The sequence below is a fragment of the Lipotes vexillifer genome, unplaced genomic scaffold (assembly GCF_000442215.2).
Source record: "Lipotes vexillifer unplaced genomic scaffold, Lipotes_vexillifer_v1.1 scaffold311, whole genome shotgun sequence".
NCBI lineage: Eukaryota > Metazoa > Chordata > Mammalia > Artiodactyla > Lipotidae > Lipotes > Lipotes vexillifer.
This window is the reverse complement of record NW_006791012.1, coordinates 4215948-4236689: the sequence shown is the minus strand read 5'-3', so window position 1 is coordinate 4236689 and position 20742 is coordinate 4215948. Positions and strand designations below refer to the sequence as shown.

The following is a 20742-nucleotide window of genomic DNA, read 5'->3' as shown; positions in this document are numbered from 1 at the left end:
TGCAAAGGAAAAACGAATGATTTTCATGATCCTTTTCTAATACTTATCTCAAAATACTAGTAGGTAGTTCCAGAAATAATTGGTTTCACTTATGGCTTTAAAAGAAAATCCTGAAAAAGGATTAACTTATTCCAATAAGGTGGGGTTTTTAAGTAATACAAAATGCTAGTTTTCCTGTGTGTTGACATCACAAGTTTTAATTGGACTCTGAGGTATAATTACTCTTACTCCTTATACTTCATAAGTTGTTTGAGCCATGGTCTAAAACACCTGTTATTCTATCAGCTTTGCCTTAGAGTGGGAGATCCCAGGATATCTGGAAAGCATCCAATTGAATATCCATGCTGAAGGAAAGCCTGGATGCACCTTCTGCTGTTGTCTGGTGTCTTATTCAGTCAAATCGTCATGCTTTTTATTAACAAACAACTTCTTTAAAAATGTATACTATTTCTGATTACTGTTTCAGAGTTAAAGGGGAACAGTACAGCTTGAGGTTGCACATCAGGGTAGGGCAGTTATGACATTCCTTATTACGTTATTTTATTTTAAACTAAGCTAATGTATTGGTGCCTGTCCTGAAACTGACAACTTTGTCACTTTTAAAAAGCATTAATTAGAAACCAACACTACTAACATAAAAGATTTATTTGGGCATGTACAGTGATTTAATGTTGGGTTGAGATTAAAGTATTGTTTCCCTTTAACGGGTATACTTTCCCCTTGGTCTTTCTGGTATGGCTTCGAGTTTCGATTGAAAGAACCGAACTCCTAACTAAAACCTTACTAAGTGTCAAATTATTTACATTGTACATGAGAAAATGTACATTGAATTAAATTGTTACTTTAGAAATGTCCTTAGCAGTGAAAAACTAATACTGTACACATTGTTTTAATGTTGATTTAAAAATATGTAATGACTACTAATTATAACCTGCATGTTCAAGTGTGTGTCTTACCCCTTTTTACACATAACCCCTCCTCCCTTGGCTTACCTTCTGTGTGGCTGCCTACCAACACGGTCACTGAATTTCAAGCTAGTGGAGGTTCCACTCTTCTGAACCTTGATTTCTTTGGGCCCGTGGATGACAGTAGCTCTAGCAGCAGCACCACAATCCCAGGTCAGCAGAGTGTTAAAACCATAATTCTAGTTTATTTACTAAAAGCATGACCACATCACTTGACTTTCCTATAAACAAGGAAACAAGTAGATTGTATTCACTATAATGTCTACTACTTTTCTTTCATCTATCTACTATTATTTTCTAGTAGTATAACTATAACAAATGACTTATGTGAAATGTATTTTAAGGAAAGCTTTGTCAGAGTGTAATACTCAGAGCTGAAAGTAGTTTCTATATATAAAACAGCCCTAATGTCCTTACACAGGTAAAGGCAGGGTTTTTTTTCCCCCTGTAAATAGAAAATGTGATATTTTATATGCTTATTTTTAAAGCATATTCTGCAAAGCCATTTGAAAAAATACAAATTTAGAGATGTAAGAATATTTTAGTACACAAAGGTGACTTTACATTATAGTGTCTGTGATAATAGAACCTTTTACAAATTCTAGCATTCAATTAGTTGTTCATTAGTGCTGCTAAATGTATAATTAGGTTCCAAAATGTTGGAGTCTAGCACTTAGTTATATAGTCCCACATAGAATTATTACTGTTTTTATGTAGCTCTTGAATAGAAAGTTTACTGTTTTCCATGGAGGAAAAAAAAAAATGTTAAAGATAATAATAGAAAATAATTGCTATGAGATACTAAAAGCTAGAAATTAAAACTTACTGGAGTGCCTGTTAAATTAATGTTCAACCTGGCAAAAGTTCAGTTCACTGACCAAAGGCCTAATGTACTTTGTCATTTTCTAACTGAATAAACGATTAAAATATAATGGCATTTTTATGTTTACATTTTATTTAATATGATTTTAATGACTCCCTGTCATCCCAACTTGTGATCTGGTAATCATGCCCATTGATACCAGACGGCTGTTGAGGTGCTATATAGATGCTGATGCCCAGAATGCATAGGGAGGGTCCCTCTCAGTCCCCACTAGGATCAGTTAGACAGCCAGCCTGGTTCCTGAGAATCTGCTGGTTTTGTTCAGCTAGATAACCCTGCCACCCACTTCTAGCAATTTAGGAGCCATGATGGGAAATGGGGGAGACTAAGACAATCAGCTAAGGGTGAACCTGGGACCCAGAATGCCCTTCTCCAAGAGCTGGTTATGGAAATCTGATTGTGCTGTAAGGACATTCCAAGGCCGTTTTGTAGAATGACTGGATTCCGCAAATCTAATCCCCTGTTTATCATTTTCATTGTTTCCAAGATTTTACAAGCATATGAAAAACTAATGAGTCTGGTTTTGACTTCAAAATATTTCACTATTTAAATTACTTCTAAATACATGTGAGCTATGGAATGACCTGGGTGAGCTAATTAGATTTTAATACTTAATGGGGGGAAGAAACCCAAAAACTTGTATATCAGTTTCCTTATTACTATAATCCCAAGAATGAATTACCAAGCTCCTATTTCTAATTTGCTTTCAGCTTTGTTTTGTCATGGACTGTATCATAATTTAAATGAGGTCACTATTTTGGGGTGTCTAAAAACCTGGTTTAAATTTAATTTTTGGTTACATTTCAAACTCAGTTAAAACTCACCCATGAGAGCACAGATCATCTGACTGTATAAAGAAGTACAGAAATGACCTGATAAACCAGGCTCAGTATACATACACAGCTTTGAGAAGAGCAAGCAGTTTCAGAAGCTTAGAGCTGTAATGGAAATGAAATTAGCATGGTCAATGGCGGTCCTCATTACTTTGGAACCTTTTAAATATTTTCCTTCCGTATTTTCATTAATATACTCTAGCTGCTGTGTAAACCTGATTACTATAAATTTGCTTTGGCTTGTTTTATTGCTATTGGGTTTTGTTAAAACTTACCATCAAGCTACAGGTATCAACACTTTCCTGAGTATTCCATTTCACCACTTGCTTGCACTTTTTCTGACTTGTTTCTGGGAAAGTCATTTTGTCTTAGCTTGCGGTTATTTAATTATTTTGTGTTTGAGACTTAGGAGGTCGGCATAGAATTTGGTTGGCTAGCTTTATTTATGTAACTAAACTATGCCTCACTAAGGTTCTGTTAAAAAAAAAAAACTCTTCCATTAAAAAAATTACTCTCCAGTTTTTTGTGTAGAGTAAGTAGTTGTCTTGTTTTTGAAAAGTATAAAATAATAGCCATAGTACATTTTTTGGTGATAATGGTTTTGGGGGGTTGGGGGAGGTTGAAGGGTTTTTTTTTAAATCTCCCACTTCACTGTTTGACGGCCAAGTTGTCAGTATTGTATAAACCCAACTAAATTTTTACTAGCGCTTTCCTGTTGCCAGTCAGAATGCAGTTGTTTACTCTGCATTGTGCATTCACCATCTACTTAAATTTTGTGGTTACTTGGAATCTAATCTTTCATAGTGGAGGAAGGAGGTGCTTTGGGTTCATCTGGTCCCTTTACAGGCATCTGTAAATTTTTACATTTTAATTGCAACCTTAATACTTATAGAAATACAAAGAAAGGGCCTTTTAAATTATATTTTGAAACTGTACCTTAATGAAATACTAAAAACTTCGGAGAGTCAACAAACATTTTCTATAGCCTTCCTCCCTTGTTGGACATGGTAACTGTGGAAGCGGCTTGTGCTAGTATGATTTCTGTAAACATCTGAGATCTGTGTTTACATCTGCTAGTCAGCTACAAAGTTGGTTGATAGAAGGCAGTTCCTGATTTTTTTTCTTAACCTAGAAATATCCTAAAGGAGGAAACTTGTTTGTTAATGTCGATATGGTACATGTATATATAATTTTATCTATGCGTCTTAGGGCTTTTTTAGAAATGATAAGTAGAAATTGATGAAGCTATAAGACATTTGTACTTATAGTCTGCTTTTCTATTATACCATGAAACTACTGAATTTGCTAAAACCAAAGAGAGTGCAGAATTAAAAATTTTTTATCTGATCATCTTTATTTTCCAACGCTTAGCTTGAGTTGAAAATATTTAATTGTTTCTTGTTTTTTGTAGTCATCATATTTGATATAAATTAATATTCAAGGGAAGTTTTAAAATATGTATGTATATTTTAATGAAGTCAGATGGGAAGGATTTTAATAGATTTTACAATAAATCTAATCCTCTAACAGCTTTGTTTTGAATTTTTCTGACAAGTATTTGAACTGTTAGCCACTAGATTCAGCTGTGAGACAATAGAAGTATAAGCCTTGAGACAATTTTCATTTTGTTCAAAAGTAGTGCTTTTATTCACTTTTTCTGCGGTATATAAGTTTTCTTTAATAATAATTTGATACTTTGGGTAATATTTCATGTCCTCAGATAGTCAGAATATATTTAACCAAATTATTTACTGTATCTGAGACTTTATATTAACTTACAAATTTGGGGGTATGAATGAAAATAATGGAGGATAAATGGTCAGGGAGGTAAGGGAAAAGGGAGGTTCAAAAGATGAGGTTAAATCAGTCAATTTAAAAATTGAGGTGTCATTATGTAACAAATCATGTGCATTCTATTTATAAAACATTGATAACCTTCATATCACAAACAAATACAAAATTTAGGGAGTTTTCTATAGCAGATAGAATTTTTTAGAAGTATTATGATGGTATCATCTATATAAATGTTAGATTAATTAAGGCTATATTTATACCAGAGTGGAATTTTAAGAGTATTTTCCTACTTTATAAAAACTCCAAAGAGTGGAATTTATAATTTAAAAACTAAATGCAATATTACAGTGTTCTAAAGATGTGTTGTGCTTATAAAGACTCAGATGTTTACAGAGTAATTGCCTTTTGCATCTTGGATTGTGGCTGAGTACCCATTGCAGCTTGCCATCACTGACTATCATTTTATACTATAAGGTGTGGATCCAGAGTTGTATGAGTTAACAACTTCTAAGCTGGAAATCTCCACCTCAAGCCTCAAAGTGACTGATGCATTTGCGAGACTCATGTCCACAGTAGAGAAGACAAGCACATCTACCAGGTAAAAGCTAGTGCTCATTACACCCTAATTTTGAATTCTGTGTTAAACAAAGTAGCCCAGATGGGAAAGCACATAAGTTGGCAGTATTTCAATATATTATATTAAAATTCACTTTACATTTATAAAACCAATAGATGCCTAATTCCAGAAAATAGTATCAAATTATGTTTAATTATGGATTTACTAGAGCGGAGCTATTTCATGAGAGACTGGAAAGGGCTGACAGATGTCGTTTTCTCTCCTTCCCTACCCCTACACCCAACTTTGTAGAGAAGAATCTGATAAAAGAATTGAGATCATGAAGCCCCTTTTCTTTCATAACTACTGAGATGATCATCTTTGAGAACCCAGTTTCACACTCCCAGAGTCACCTAGGCTGATCCTTTCACCTCTGGGCTAAGAGAGAGTAGGGAATTGGCCACTGTTTTATTTTCTGAATTTTCGCTGGTGTGTAGCACCTCTGATTTGGGTCGTGAAGCCTTGCTTTTTTTTTTTTTTTTTTTTTTTTTTGCGGTATGCGGGCCTCTCACTGTTGTGGCCTCTCCCGTTGCGGAGCACAGGCTCCGGACGCGCAGGCTCAGCGGCCATGGCTCACGGGCCCAGCTGCAACGCGGCACGTGGGATCCTTCCGGACCAGGGCTCGAACCCATGTCCCCTGCGTCGGCAGGCGGACTCTCAGCCACTGCGCCACCAGGGAAGCCCGAAGCCTTGCTTTTAACAAGCTTTCTGGGAGCCCCTCAGGGGCAGGGCCTTTAGAAAAGCAGTTATCTCAGACACAGGAATGTCATGTGGGCGTTGTGTGCAGGATTCAGGAAACCTTTAGTTTTACATAATTAAGCACTGGAATAATCCATTGCTTTGACATGTTAGCCATAAGAATAAGGCAGTTTCTAATAAGAAGGTAATCATTATGAACCAGGAAATCACTACTGCAAGAGCAAATACTGGTTGATTGGCATACCAACTCTGCTGTACCAAATCTATGATTCATCAGCACTTTAAAGTGAAAATATTTACCTGTTTTTGCCCAGTTAGGCAGAGATATTATAGCTTTTTCCCCTGTTTAAATACATTCCACTCACACGTCAAATTCAGATTTATCTTTTAAATCAATTCTTCTGTAGAAAAACATCCATTTAATAAAGCCATGTTTTCCTTGCAAATAATAAATGCTTACCTGCCTTAAAACTTTGGCTTGAATGATCACATTGCCTTTAAAACTGTGTTTGTGCTTAAGTACCCATTCAACAGATATTTATTAGTACTAATACAATTAATATTTATAATCATGAAAATCCATTATTATTTCTTTTATAATTAAGGCTACCCTGAACTTTTCCCGGGAATGGATTTGTAGTCTGCACGTTCTTGTTTAGCCACAGGTTCTCTCCCTTGTTCTCATCACCCCTGTTTCTTTGTAGTAACACTACCTGGCACTGTTAAAGCCTCCTATTAAGTGAACTTGCTTGTAAATGAAGCTAGTGTGGATTTTTTGCTTGCTTTCTAATTTATCTTTCCAAATAAATCATATTTTCAAATTAATGTTCTCCTTATACAAATTTCTCATCCATTTTTTCTATATACGTTAACCAAAAGCTAATGACTTTTAAAACAAACAAACAAAAAACTGATACTTTTATTGTCTGGGCTTTCTCCTGCTACTTTTTGGACAACTTTTTCTAAGGACAGTCCTAGTGTTTCCTCTCCTTTTTCCCACTGAGTGAACTGTAGTAGTGTTCAAAGTCCCGGTGGTGATAATTCATTCTTTGTGCCAGTAGGAGGAGCTCTAAGCCACATTGTTAACTTGCTTGCTCTCCTAACTTTTCAACTCACCCTTAAAACATTCTGTACACTAGGGCACTCTTCCACCTCCTACCACTTTAAGTTATTTTCATTTTTTCTCTTATTCTGTACTATTACGGAATGAACTGAAACTATAGTGTGTATCCTGAGGTCAGTGTTGTAACTGCATTGAATTAGTCTCTGGTACCTGTCCAGCTTCACATTTAAAACAAAATAAATTGCAAAGAAAACAAGTTGTCAACTTTGTGTTTTCTCTTTGGAGGAATTAACTATTTGAAAGTGGTGAGAAGTGCAAATATTCACAAGTCTTATAATTAGAAGGTAATACTGTAAAGTGCCCCCATGAGTGATTCTCAGTTGTAAAGGGAAGAGAAAGGGGGGTGGTGGCATAATTCCAAAGGAATTTTAAGCATCTTTGTTGTTTTTTGGTTTTGCTTCATTTTTTGTTTTTGTTTTTGAATAAAATAAAATTTAAAGTGTACACCTCAGCAAAACCTTGGCTTTTGTCAGTACACAGAAGATAGAGTGAAAAAGCACTGAGGAACTGTAGGGTAAGAAAAGGTTAAGAAACAGTGGTCTAGGTAGAGGAAATTTGCCATGTAACAAACAACATCCCATACTCTTTTCCAAGTGCCTTTGCATATGTAAGAGAAAGTACATGTGTTCTTCACTTTCTAAACATAGGTTGTGAAAGTGACTTCTTATTTTAAAGAAATGCAAGTTCTCAGTTTTAAAATAGTTCCATCTTCTTGCTTACCTTTTCTAATACAGAGAAAAATTACTTCCTAATCTTAATCAGTGGGTAGCCAGCTAGTTAGTAGCCACAGACCTCTAACTGAAGATTATACAGGCCAGAGGGCTAGTTGCCAAAAGGCATGCATGGTTTTTTCTTTTCTTTTTTTGACCTTTTAATTGAGATATAATTCACATGCCATGAAATTCACACTTGTCAAGTGTACAATTCAGTGGCTTTTAGTATATTCGCAAGGTTGTGCAACCATTACAGCTAATTCCAGAACATTACTAATTCCTCCAGAACATTACTATCTAATTCCAGAACATCACTATCTAATTCCAGAAGATTTTTATCATCCCCAAAAGAAACCCCGTACCCATTAGCAGTCACTCCCTATATGCCAGTTTTCCCAGCCCCTGCCAGCTATTAATCTGCCTTCTATCTCTATGGATTTGCATATTCTGATTATTTCATACTAACAGAATAATACATTATATAGCCTTTTGTGTCTGGCTTCTTTCAGTTAGCATAATGTTTTCAAGCTCAGCCAAGTTGTTGCATGTATTGGCACTTTCTATTCCTTTTTATGGCTGCATAATATTCCATTGTGTGGCTATACCACATTTTGCTTATCCCATTAATGGACTTTTGGGTTGTTTTCACTTTTTGACTGTTATGAGTAATGCTGCCATGAACATTCATGTACAAGTTTTTGTGTGGACAAATGCTTTCAATTTTCTTGGGAGTGGAACTTCTGGGTCATATGGTAACACTGTTTAATTTTTTGAAGAACTACCAAACTGTTTTCCAAAGCAATGGCCCCATTTTGCATTTCCACCAATAAAGTTTGAGGGTTCCAATGTCGCCACATTCTCACAAGGCTTGTTACTGTCTTTTGGTTATAGTCATCCCAATGGGTATGAAGTGATATCTCATTGTCATTTTGATTTACATTTCCCTGATGGCCAATGATATTGAACAGTTTTTCAGGTGCTTATTGACCACTTGTATCTCTTCTTTAGGGAAGTTGTTGTTGTTAAGAACTCTTTACATATTCTGCATACTAGACCTTTATCAGATACAGGATTTGCAAATATCTCATTCTGCAGGCTGTTTTTTCACTTTCTTGGTAGTGTCCTGTGAAACACAAAAGTTCCTTAATTTTGATGAAGCCCTATATACATGCATATATGTGTATATATCTCTATATATAGATACACATATATGTGTACATAAATATGTACATATATATTTCATTGCTTGTGCCTTAGGTGTCATATCTAAGAAACCATTGCCTACTTCAAGGTCAGGAAGGGTTACACCTAGGTTTTCTTTTAAGAGTTTTATTAAAGTTTCAACTCTTATATTTAGACCTTTGATGTATTTTGAATTAATTTTTGAATATGGTGTAAGTTAGAGGTCCAACTTCATTCTTTTGCATGTGGATATCCAGTTGTACCAGCACTGGTTGTTGAAAAGACTGTTCTTGCCCCATTTCCCTCTTGTTGAAAATCAGTTTAACCACAAATGTATGGGTTTATTTCTGAACTCTTAATTGTACTGCATTAGCCAAAAGGATAAATCTTAACTAGGAAGAGTATAAATCAAAATTAGGTCACTGCCTTTGGCTTCAAGGAAAGGTCATGATGTAACTTTATTTTCAAATTCCCCTCAAGCATTTTCTTCTTTCTTATATTCTAAGAAAACTAGATCACATCAACGCATAGCGACTACAGATAAATGCACAAACTATGAACTATGTAAACTTTTTCTTATTTTTAAATACAACTTCAGACAGCCTTCAAGTAGTGTCTCTGAAATAAGGCAATTGGTAGAAACTCTAGAATAATATTTACCAACCATTCCTTGGGTGAAAACAACTTCTTTGTTCTCCTTCCCCACACCCCAACTGCACTCCACAAATGAGAAGTCCATTTAGGTGCAATTTTACTGGTTACTGCTTTTAATAATTTTTTATCTTTACAGAAGCAGTAAGAGTAGAAAGTTAGAAAATAGACAAAAATTTTTTCATGGAAGTATCATATTCTTACCAGTCAGATCACTATAACTCCTTAGTGCATATTCTTTCAGATCTTCATCTTTGCAAATATACCCATATGGGTGTTGTTTTAACCAAAAAGGAGATTTTATAGTCTATACAGAATTGAGCCTTCCCTTGCAGTCAGTGGTCTCCGTCTACTGATTTCAGTAAATTTTCATTTCATCTAATACCCAGGCTACATGTATTCAAATTTCCCAGCAATGTCCTTTCTCTCTGCTTTCTCCAAATCAGCATCCAATCTAGGACTATTGTACCTAGCTGCTATGGCTAAGTCACTTTTAACCTAGTATATCTACCCCCATCCCTTCTGTTTGCTTTTCAGTTTAATAACGCTAGCTTGTTGAAAAGATCGGTCCACTTGTCCTGCAGAACGTCCCAATCTCTGGATTTGTCCATTTGCTTCCTTCAAGTAGTTTTCAAATATTTCTCTATTCCCCTTATTTCCTGTAAACTGGACATTATATCTAAAGGTTTGATGGATTCAGGTAAAACCTTTCGGCTGGAATACATCATAGGTGTTGTATCGCATCAGAAGACACATAATGTCTGGTTGACCCCATCGTGAGTGATGCTAAGATTGACCATGGTGACAGGCTGCCCTTTCCCATGTAGTCTTCCAGTTTTTCACTTTGAGACTAAAAAGTGAACTATCTGGTTTTATTTTGGAATGATACAGATAGGCAGCTTCCCATCAACCATCCACTTAATAGTTTTACCATGATTTAAGTGCAATTAAAAATGTAGATTTTAATCGGAAAAAAATTTGGAGTGCTATTACATTCTTCTGAGAAACTGTGGAACTGAGTTCAGTATTGGTTGATCTACTGACGGTTTCAGTTTGCCTGAAGCTGACCCCCATATTGAAGAACTTTGGTCCTAAAAGTCTGATGTTTGATTTTTCAGTCTTTCTGTAAAATCTTTTTATTTCAGCCTGAACTTAAATGTGGTAACAACAGAAAAGTCCAAGTATAAAACAAAGACCTGCATCTATCTTTTCTTTCTTGTTTCATCTCCTGACCTCCTGCACCTTATCCCAAGGACAAAGAAAATACTTAGGTAGAAGAAATAACTTGTGTCGCACCTAATAGAGTACCAACTATCATTTACCGTAAAAGAGAATTGGGCTTTTTAGAGTCAACAATTTTAAATTACTTTGATCTAAAATTAATATCTTTGTGACTGAAGCTATCTTTGAGTATATTTAACATCCTAGAAAAAATAAAGATTGGATTACAATCATGTGCTCAATTTGAGCCACATTCGAGGCTCAGTTGGCATTTTCTGTGGCTCACCTGCTGGGAAGACCCGAGTCAGCAGGAGCTCTTCCTCTCTGTGTTGCCACGCTGATCACTTCTTATATTAGAGGCATTTCATCTATAGGACCGAACAGATTTTGAGATTTCCCCTCTCCCTGAGTCCTTCCTGCCCATGTGCATTCTCGGCATGGGTAGCTGGCCCTCGTGCTGCGGCCTTTGGACCTACCATCAATCTGCATCCCAGTGGGGCAGAGGCTGGGTGTTTTTGAGCTGAGGGCTTTCTGTCCTGGAATTCCCCTTTGGGGTTGAAGAAAGCCTGAGGTTAAAATGACTTACAAGGACTGTGCCAGACATACTTTGCTTTATGTTGAGGCAACTTTGGTAGTTTCTCAGTGGGGAGGGGGAAATCCAGTTGGCAGAGTGTTATTAACTAGGGCTTCAGCATTATATTTCTGCTTCGTAACTTTTTTTTGGCTGCGCCACACAGCATGCAGGATCTTCGTTCCCCGACCAGGGATTGAACACGTGACCCCTGCAGTGGAAGCACGGAATCCTAACCACTGGACCACCAGGGAGTTCCCTAGTAACATTTTAAAAGTGTGCCTAGGTAGATGCTTCTAAGCTTAAATAGGGCTGCGAGCTGTGCATAGGTACATGTGAATGTCTATGTACCTGCCTAACTGTAATGAACATACATAAATTCGGTGTGAATCTTTGTAAGAGATTTGACCTCTGGCACAGGAAGCACTCAACACAAAGGTATTATGAGGTTCAGGGACTGGCAGAGGGAAAGATAACTCAAGTCCCCACAGATTGCTGTCTACCTTGAGAGTAGATTTTCTCCCGTTTGACCTACAGCAAAAGTCACTTTAACACACTTCTCTTTTTTCATTTGTCAACAGGAAACCGAAAAGAGAAGAGCACCTGAGTGAAGAAGCCATCAAGGTGATTGCCAGCCTTCCTGACCTGACGTTCATGCATGCCAAGGTGTTGATGTTCCCAACCACCTTGACACCTTCCACAAGCTCCCAAGAGAAGGCAGACTGTTAACTGATGTGAACTGGACGGTTTCAGTTGCTTTTCCTTTTCTCCAGCCCTTCCCCACCATCAAAAGCATACCTGCTCTAATTAAAAAAAAAAAAAAATTAAAGTTCAGCTGATTTGTTGGTAAGCCGCACTAGAAAGGTATACATAGTAATGTATATTTATTTACATACTGAAGTCCTAAATTTATATTAGAAACAAATGTAAATAATCGGGGTGAACATTTTTGAAGACTTATTCTTTTTGTGTTGCTGGGGTGTATACATTTATGTCTTTGTGAAATACACTGGTGGTGTCCTTCTTACAAAACTTTTGAAATAAAAAAATGAAAACTAAAAAGTCAAATCTCCACTGTCTGTGAAATCCCCTTCAGTCTTTTCAGATTGCATTGACTGTCCTATTAATTTTTCACATCATACACTGAATTACTTTTGCTCTCATAAATAAGCTCCAAGTCCCTGTTTAAATTTTTTTTAAATTTTATGTGTGGTGGGTTTGTTTCAGATCTGGCTTTTGTTACCATTTTTGTGCTCTTGTTTAATCTTTTCAGTCTGGCCTGTTGCTGTTTGACCTTTTGCAAGGTACTTTCATAGATTGCTCTTTTGTTCTAGGGTATGGATCATTGTCAGAACTTGATTGAAGGGGTTTAAAGAGATTGTGTCTGTCTGTTTTAAATCAGTTTGGTTTAGAGAAGGACCAAATTACATGAATGTCTTACCATGAAATTTACTTGTTACTGATTTTTTTGTTCTATCATACCACTATTTTTTGAGGATTTTGCACAGTGTAAAATGACATAATCATAGATTGCTATGGTTTAGGCTGTATATACAGTAAAAACTATGGGTTTTAAATGTTTGGGGAAATTCCTATGGAAAAAAAGAGACATGTAGAGGAACCTCTAACAAGGTTAATGTGCATGCCCAAGGTCTTTTGAGATTTCAGTGTGTAAATTTCCTTTTAGCTTACACAAAAATAAAATAATTTAAAAGAAGTTTAGCCTGGTGTCTGTACTTTGGTATCTGAGGGAAAATGTAATGAATTTGAATGTTAAGTTTTATTTCATCTTAATGTGTTTCAATCCAGAAGAAATCATTTGGTAGGGCTTCCAGTTTATTAAAACCAAGAAGAATTAGATTCTCACCCATAAGAATTTGAATCAACCCTTTAAGTAGCTGAGCTGTTTTTATGTAGAACATGAGATCATACAAGAAATTCCCATGATCATTATAATATATCTTCATTAGAATTGGCAAAGTTAAATAGGGATTTGTAGGGATTTTTTTTTCTTCCCAAGGAAATATATGCATGAAATTAAGGTGAGCAGAAAATTTCTTAAAAGCACTTTTAAAATATTGTTATTAGATTAGATGTTGCTTCAGCAAAAAGTCACATGAGGTATTTCAGTAAAAACAGGCAATCAGCCCAACAGCAGTCCACCTCATCAGCTATGGGAATGTTCCATTGGAACTCTTCTGCACCTCTGTCATTGACAGAGATTCCTGTGTCGCCAGGTTATTACACGGGCCATTGGAACAGTTGCCTGAGTGTAATTTAAGTAAGGCCTGGAGCAAGAATGCTTATCCAGTCCATCTCCTGCTGTTTCCCCAACTTTTTTTTTTTTTTTTTTTCCAGAGAAGGCTTTCCTTCAGAATAGTCACAAGTCTTCAGTGCCCAGTTGGACCTTCTGAATGGAAGGATAAATGTATTCCTCTGCAGACCTTTACATGTTTCAGTAACTGAAGCTTAAAGGGCTGCTTCTACAGTCCATTACAACTAAATGATAATGGTGGCCTTCATCCACCTAGGTTCAGAGCCCATTTATTAGCTGTGTGTGATACCATGAGAAAGTTAATCAACCTTCTCTGAGCCACAGTTATATTATCTTTAAAAATGGGAATGAGGGGCTTCCCTGGTGGCGCAGTGGTTGGGAGTCCGCCTGCCGATGCGGGGGACACGGGTTCGTGCCCCGGTCCGGGAGGATCCCATATGCCACGGAGCAGCTGGGCCCGTGAGCCATGGCCGCTGAGCCTGCGCGTCCGGAGCCTGTGCTCCGCAACGGGAGAGGCCACGGCAGTGAGAGGCCCGCGTACTGCAAAAAAAAAAAAAAAGGGGGGGGGGAATGATACCACCTACCTGTGGGGTTGATGTGTTAAATAATAGATGTAAAACATTTATCACATGAGGAGACCGTCAATAAACGATAGCCAGAGCATAGAATCCGCAAAATCTATAAAGGCCCCTGGTGTCCCGGTAGATTCAAGAAGCAGTCACAGGAGATAGGATCAATTAAAATAAGTTATTCTGTTATAATTTAAAAGTGATCAAGTGGACATTTCTCATGAAAGTGCCCCTGCTTTAATGACACACAAAGTGGATAGTCCATCTTATAACCACTTTTGAATAAGCCAGATTTCCCTTTCCCTTTCATGTGTCATATTGGCCTTTGATGTTTTAATCACTCAGGTACATTAATACTGGGTTGTCATAGCTTAAGGTCAGGGCTCTAGTGCTGAGGACCAAAAGTGCTCAGGTTTGCACCAGATCAAGGCTCAAATTACACTGGAAAGCAGTAGCAGGGCTGGTGCGGGAAGAGCAGTGAGCATCTCCATGCAAATCTCAGCTAAGGGAGAGCCTGTTGGTTGCAAGCTTGTCTTGGTCATCAGCTGCTTCTGGCAGCAGCTGCCCATTTGTCCTTCTCAAAGTCAGCCAGGAGGACCCTGCAGAGTTGGGGAGAAGAAACCAAGGAGTCAGAGACCCTAAAACCAAATCACACACAATGGAGACTGGCTTAGCAATGCCCTTTGGGTCTTTGACATCTTAAAACCAGCCCACTCATCCCCTGGTGTCTCATCTCACTTTATGGCCAAATCCAAATAGCCATACATAATTCCCCAGTTAATTCAAGCCAGACTGGGAAGTTATAGGAGAAACTTCCCTAAATTGAGTCATGTGTCACTACTATTTTTATGAGTCATTCTTTTATAGAGACTTGTTCTTCCCTCTACATGATTGTCATGCTCTTTATTTAGAACTTGTCTTTTTGCTCCCTCATGTTTCTTGAATCAGGATTAGGCTTGGCTATGAGTAACAAAAACCAAAAATACTGCGTTTCATGTAATAAGACTCATCCTTTTGCTACATTTGAACTTCTCTGAAATTGGAATGGGTTAGCTGGATGAGGTAGCTGTTTAATTTGGCAGTGGTTTCTTTTTCTTAGTGATGTATGAAATAACGCTGTTCTTATATTCAATGACAGAGTTGATGGAAGATGGTAACGGTGGCTTCAACGTTAGGAGTTTATTTCTCTTGCCTGTAAAACATGAGGAAAACAGTCTGGGGCCGGTAAAGAGGCTTCATAAGCTCATCAGAGATGCAAGCTCTTACCATCCTTTCCACCCTTATCAACACGTGGTTTCTAGCTTATGGTCCACGGTGGCTGCTGGGGGTCCAGCCACCAAGTCTGCATTCCATCCATCATGGGCGAAGGGCATGCTTCTTCCTGCTAAGGACACTTTCCATAAGTCTCTCTAATTCCAACCTATTGGCCAGAACTTAGTTGCAATGCCATATCTAGCTGCAAAAGAGACTGGGGAATACCTTTATTCTGGGTGGCCATCTAAAAGGGACTCTAGTAGTAAGGAAGGAGAGAACAGATCATGTAGGACAACCGGAAGCCTGAGTCACTCCTGTTTTTCACTTCCCAGTTCATACAGTATTTCATGGAGCTAAAGCAATACACAGTGAAATGAAATCTGGGATCGTTGTCTCACACTGCAGCAATGCCTCAAACAGGATCTGTTGCCTTCCTGGTGCTTTTCCAAGGGGGAAAGAATCAATAGTGGGCAGCTCAGGTTTATCGGGACCTTCTAGGGGCACAGATGCTAAGACAAATCATGGGTGGAAGTAGGGAGCCTCCTGGTGAGGTAGAAGGGGCAGCGGATTAAGCTAGGAGTTGTGTGTTCTAAGTATAGCTCTGCCACCAATCAGCTGTAAGATCTTGGATAAACCCCTTTTCTAAGTCACAGGTACTTGATGCATAAAATGAGGGGTTGGAATCTATAGAATCAAAAGCTAAAGTAGGGGGCTTCCCTGGTGGCGCAGTGGTTGAGAATCCGCCTGCCGCTGCAGGGGACACGGGTTCGTGCCCCGGTCCAGGAAGATCACACATGCCGCGTAGTGGCTGGGCCCGTGAGCCATGGCCGCTGAGCCTGCGTGTCCGGAGCCTGTGCTCCGCAACGGGAGAGGCCACAGCAGTGAGAGGCCCACGTACCACAAAAGAAAAAAATGTACTCCTGAGACTGGGTCAGATGTTGCTTCATCACTAGCAAGGGGCTCATATTTTATTTAATTTCAGGCACTTTTTTAAAATTTAGCCTACAATTACATTATTGTATAGGGCAATAATGTTGCCTCTTTAAATTGTGTAAACGGCCTTTTCTCCCATAACTGCCATCAAGCCAGATTTTCTCTATCATCTACTTGTGTACTTGAGTTTTTAGATCTGAAAACAGAGTTCTACATTTGTCCTTTTACAACTTTATTTTGTTAGCTTTGGATGATCACTTCAGCCTGTCCCTCTCAGCAAATCTTTATTGTACCATCTAGCATGTAGTCTCTCCCTCCTTCCTCAGTTTTGTCATCCACAGATTGATAAATAACCTTTATGATCCAGATCACCGACCCAGATGTTGACCAGTACAAATCCCTGCAACTGCCCTCGCAGAGAGCCAGGAAGACTCAGCACACATCTTCCCAGCACAGTGACACCCACGTTTCTCTATCGTGCCCACGGATTCTAAGAACAGGCGAAGCCTTGCCGAATCCCTCACACTCTGCCTGTGGCAATTCGTGGGTACCCTCAGCATTTCTACACATGATCTCCAATCCCTCATCCAGCTTGATAATGCCTAGTGCTCCCAAAGAAGCGTAAGGGTGATAAAACTAGTAGGAGATAAAATGACATCTACTCAGGATGTGAGGTTAAATGAGGATAATCCATAGAGTCACTGGCACATAGTAAGAACTCAATAAATACTGTTGTATTATCATCACTCATCCAGGTCAGTACTCCATCGCTGATGATGCGGATAAAAGGCTAATGGTGGGAAAAGCGATTGTCTTCCTGACAGTAAAGTCAGAAAGTCCACCCAACGTCCACAAACCTCAGGTTGCCCTCCGAGTATCTCATGCCTCAGTTGTCCATCACTTGACCTCATCTTTTCAGGGGGACTGTCTCTGAGGATACCATTCATATCACTTCATATAATAATATTTTATTTTATTTTAAATTTACCTCTTTCAAGAACTGTTCCCTTCCTTCAGTTTTCCAAAATCAGGATTTAAGGACGACAGACCCCTTATCTATACCCTGAACTTGACTCTGAACAGTGACATTGGCTACTTTGGCTTTCACCTCTGGACTCACCTTTTGACCACGCTCATGCGCCTCTCCGGTGTTGTCGTCTCCCTCCTGGGGGTCAGTGACGAGGGTCACGAAAAATCACAAGGGTCAGCGGGTGAGAATGTCATCAGTGCTGTGTCTGCCGCAGAAAAGGGGACACTCTGGTCACCTACATAGTGTTTCCCATATGGCTCCTCAGCCCAAACAGGTAACCAAGAGTCTTGCTGGAGATCCTTACCCTTGCCCCTCCCCCAGCTCTGCACCAGGATTTGATGGCCCCATCGCCCCCACCCAGACGGCCCACAGACCCCTGCACGGAAGCCCGTGTGCCACACAGCCCTGCGCTCCCCTGCCTCCACACCCCGCCCCTGGCCTTGGGGCCAAACTCCACGCTCGCTCTTGGTCTGCTCCCCTACCTTACCCCTGATCCTGTCGGTTCTGGAGTCATACCAGCGACACCTCCTACATCCCCATCTCCTCCGTCTTCAGGCCCCCAGAGTCTCTTACGTGCCCACTGTTACAGCCCACGCTGACCCTCCCCGCCTTGCCTCCCTTCCCATCTAATCTTCTGCTGATGGCAGAGTGCTCTTCTCCTGTCAGAAAGCCTCCCCAGTACCCCTCCACCCTCCCGACAAAAGTTTTAACTCCTTGGCACGTCGCAGAGCACCTGGGGGCTCTGTCCCCTGTGCAGTGGGCTCTGCCGGGACTGCCGGCTGCTCTCCGGGACCCAAACGCCCCCTCCCAGGGTCGCTCTGCCTCACCGTGTGGCCAGCATCACCCTCTGGGAGCCCTTCTGGACCGCACCCCCGACCCGCCCCGAACAGCAGACGACTGGTCTCCAGCCACCCTGGGTGCTTGGCAAGCTTCTCTGATAATACTAGGTTCACGTTATTATCATCAAACGAGCTTCTCTGCGTTATTAGGAGCACCACCGTGGGCCAGGCACGTGCTTTGCACATGCTCAGTCTCTGAAGCCTCCCTGGAACCCTAGGAGGTACCTGAACTGTACTCACCCCCAGTTTGCTGCGGAGGAAACCAGGACCTGGAAGATTGTGCAACTTGCCCAAGATCACTCAGCCAGGAAGCAGAAGAGTCTAGAAGCCAGGTCCGTCTGACGCCAGGGGCTGAACGCTTCACAGAGTGATGAGGGCTGCCAAGGCACCTGTGGCCTTGCTTCATGAGGACCGGTTTGCTCCTTTCTCCCTCAGGCCATGAGCTTCTTGAGGGCAGGACCGCGTCTGGCTCCGGTTGGGCCCGTGGTCTGGCAGGTGGACGGACTTTCACCTTGTTTTCCTCCTGAACCTGTTAACGCTGAACCCCTCGGTGAAATGGAGGGATCCTTTCAGAACCTGTGCTGTGTGTGCCTTTGCCTGCAAATATTATGAGCCCTACCTCAAGTCCTGTCTGAATTTTTCCGAGATACCCTATGCCATTCATCATCAACTCGATTCTCCAAGCCCCGAAGCCACGCCCCAATGCCAACACCAACCCCGTGGGGTTTCCATTTTGCCCAAAGCTGTCTGTTTTGTTTTGGTTTGGCCTCGATTCCTGCCTTGTGCAAACAGCAAGTAGGGACTGGACATGGGGGTATCTCGGCCGCCCCGGGGCACAGCTCACACCGCCAGGCAAGCCCCGTCTGGAAAGCACACAGCTCTATAGGAGGTTCCCAAACCCAGAATCCCGACCTTTCCCCAGAGGGGGCCCTCAGTGGATGGTGCTGGACAGTCAGCCTCTGAGCAAGGCCTGGGTGTACTCAGAGGGGCTCAGAGGACCACACTGAGGGGTCGTCAGACAGAGCTTGATATACCTGAAAGGGGGTGTCACGCTGATAGTTACTGAACTCAGGGGCACGACAAGGGAACCTGAAGGCTTGCTCCACGGTGAAACCTGCCCAGCCGGCTCTGGGCTTTCAACAGTGCTCCCACTCTCCACCCCTCCTTCCCTGTTCTGTTCTCCAAAGCAGTGCCTCCGCGTTGCGTCTGGAGGTGGTGTGGTCATGGCAGGGGGAATTGTTCTTGACTTTTCCGCTCTGGGCCCAGGTTCCCCATCACGGCCCCAGCACCCCAAACGCAGCAGGATTGCTGCCAGAGACAGCTATGCCAGGGGCTCTCCTCTCATTATAAATTCAAGCCTCAGCTGAATGAAGACATTTCCCTGAAATCAGTATTTTTACTCAGAAGGAGCAAAGAAGTGTGACTCAAGGGCCGTCCAACTCCTGGCTTCATGGTTTGGTCATGAGAAGCCTGGTTTGAATGGGTTATAATTTGTTTCACTTTATTTTTGCTGAGTTGCCTTGGGAGCCTGAACTTTGATCTGGGTGGGAATCACTAATTCACTGGCACAAGAGAAGACACAGACCAGTGTTCTACCTCCTGTCAGAACAAGCTACGCCCCCTTGGCTCAAGGAAGAGGCCTGAACACTGTCCCTAGCACCCTGGCCCCATCCCACCCACCCGCCAGGCTAATCACCTTCCTTGGCTGCCTGGGTCCCATCAGTGCCACACCAGCCACAACCAGAGAGCAGGGAGGCGTTGTTTCCCTTCAGCTACTATCTTGTAACTCCCTCTTAATTTACAATCTGTTTGCACTTTCAGATGTTTGGAAAGAAAACTCCTTAGTCAGCAACCCTGAAAAGCCTCATTTTCAGTGAAATCTGGATCCTTCTTTCCCACCCCAGTTTTTTTTTTTTTGGTTTTTTTTTTTTTTTTTTGGTTTTGTGGCTGGAACCTAACATCTGTGAGGCAGGCAGGACCTCATGGGTCCTGTGTCACCAGACACCTGTTGAGAGGATGCATTCAGGGGAAGAAAATCGGGGCAGAGCCCACCAGTGACAACTGGTCTTTATCTAATATCAACCTCTGTTGATGGGGAGATGGATGGGCAATCGGCCCTGAGAGAGGAGCAAAGATGAGAAATGGTCTATCCTAGCTCAGATGCTAGTGGGGACCCGCCAGGAACCCCTAATGACTGACAAGAAAGCCAGGGGACCTGAACATTTTCCTGGCTGAAGGGGAGGGTCTGCAACCAGGGTACTTACCACTGCAGGCTGGCCTCTGGGAAAGGGTCCTCCCAGGCACTTCCATAAAAGGTGACACATCAACCTGTCCGACTTTCAACCATCCTGTGGGTTGCCTCTGAGGATTGTGAAAGAAGGGGCATGAGCTATTATTCTGGATAATCATTTCAACATGGAGCTTGGTCAGGAACAAACACAGTAACCGGAGTTGCAGCTCTTGGGCCCTGGGGGCTCATGGCTTTCCCAGCTGTCCTCAAGCATTCACCAGCCCCACGACTAAGGAATCCTGAGCCTTCGAGGACCACAGAAGATGTGGCCTAAACATTGTTCCTGGGAGAGAAGCAGGAA

The 20742-nt window shown here is 40.9% G+C and overlaps 1 protein-coding gene across 2 annotated transcripts in view; it reads left to right on the top strand.

The window, feature by feature from the left end:
- AFTPH (aftiphilin) overlaps positions 1–12966 on the top strand; it is a 37322-nt gene extending 24356 nt beyond the window's left edge. Inside the window, exons 7-9 of one of the 2 annotated variants that reach the window (XM_007464112.1) lie at positions 1035–1118; positions 4950–5073; positions 11833–11980. In XM_007464112.1, the coding sequence (XP_007464174.1) occupies positions 1035–1118; positions 4950–5073; positions 11833–11980 (356 nt within the window). Of the gene's footprint in view, positions 1–1034; positions 1119–4949; positions 5074–11832 lie in introns of both variants that reach the window. The other variant, XM_007464113.1, reaches the window with a different exon arrangement.
- The last annotated feature ends 7776 nt before the right edge of the window (positions 12967–20742 follow it).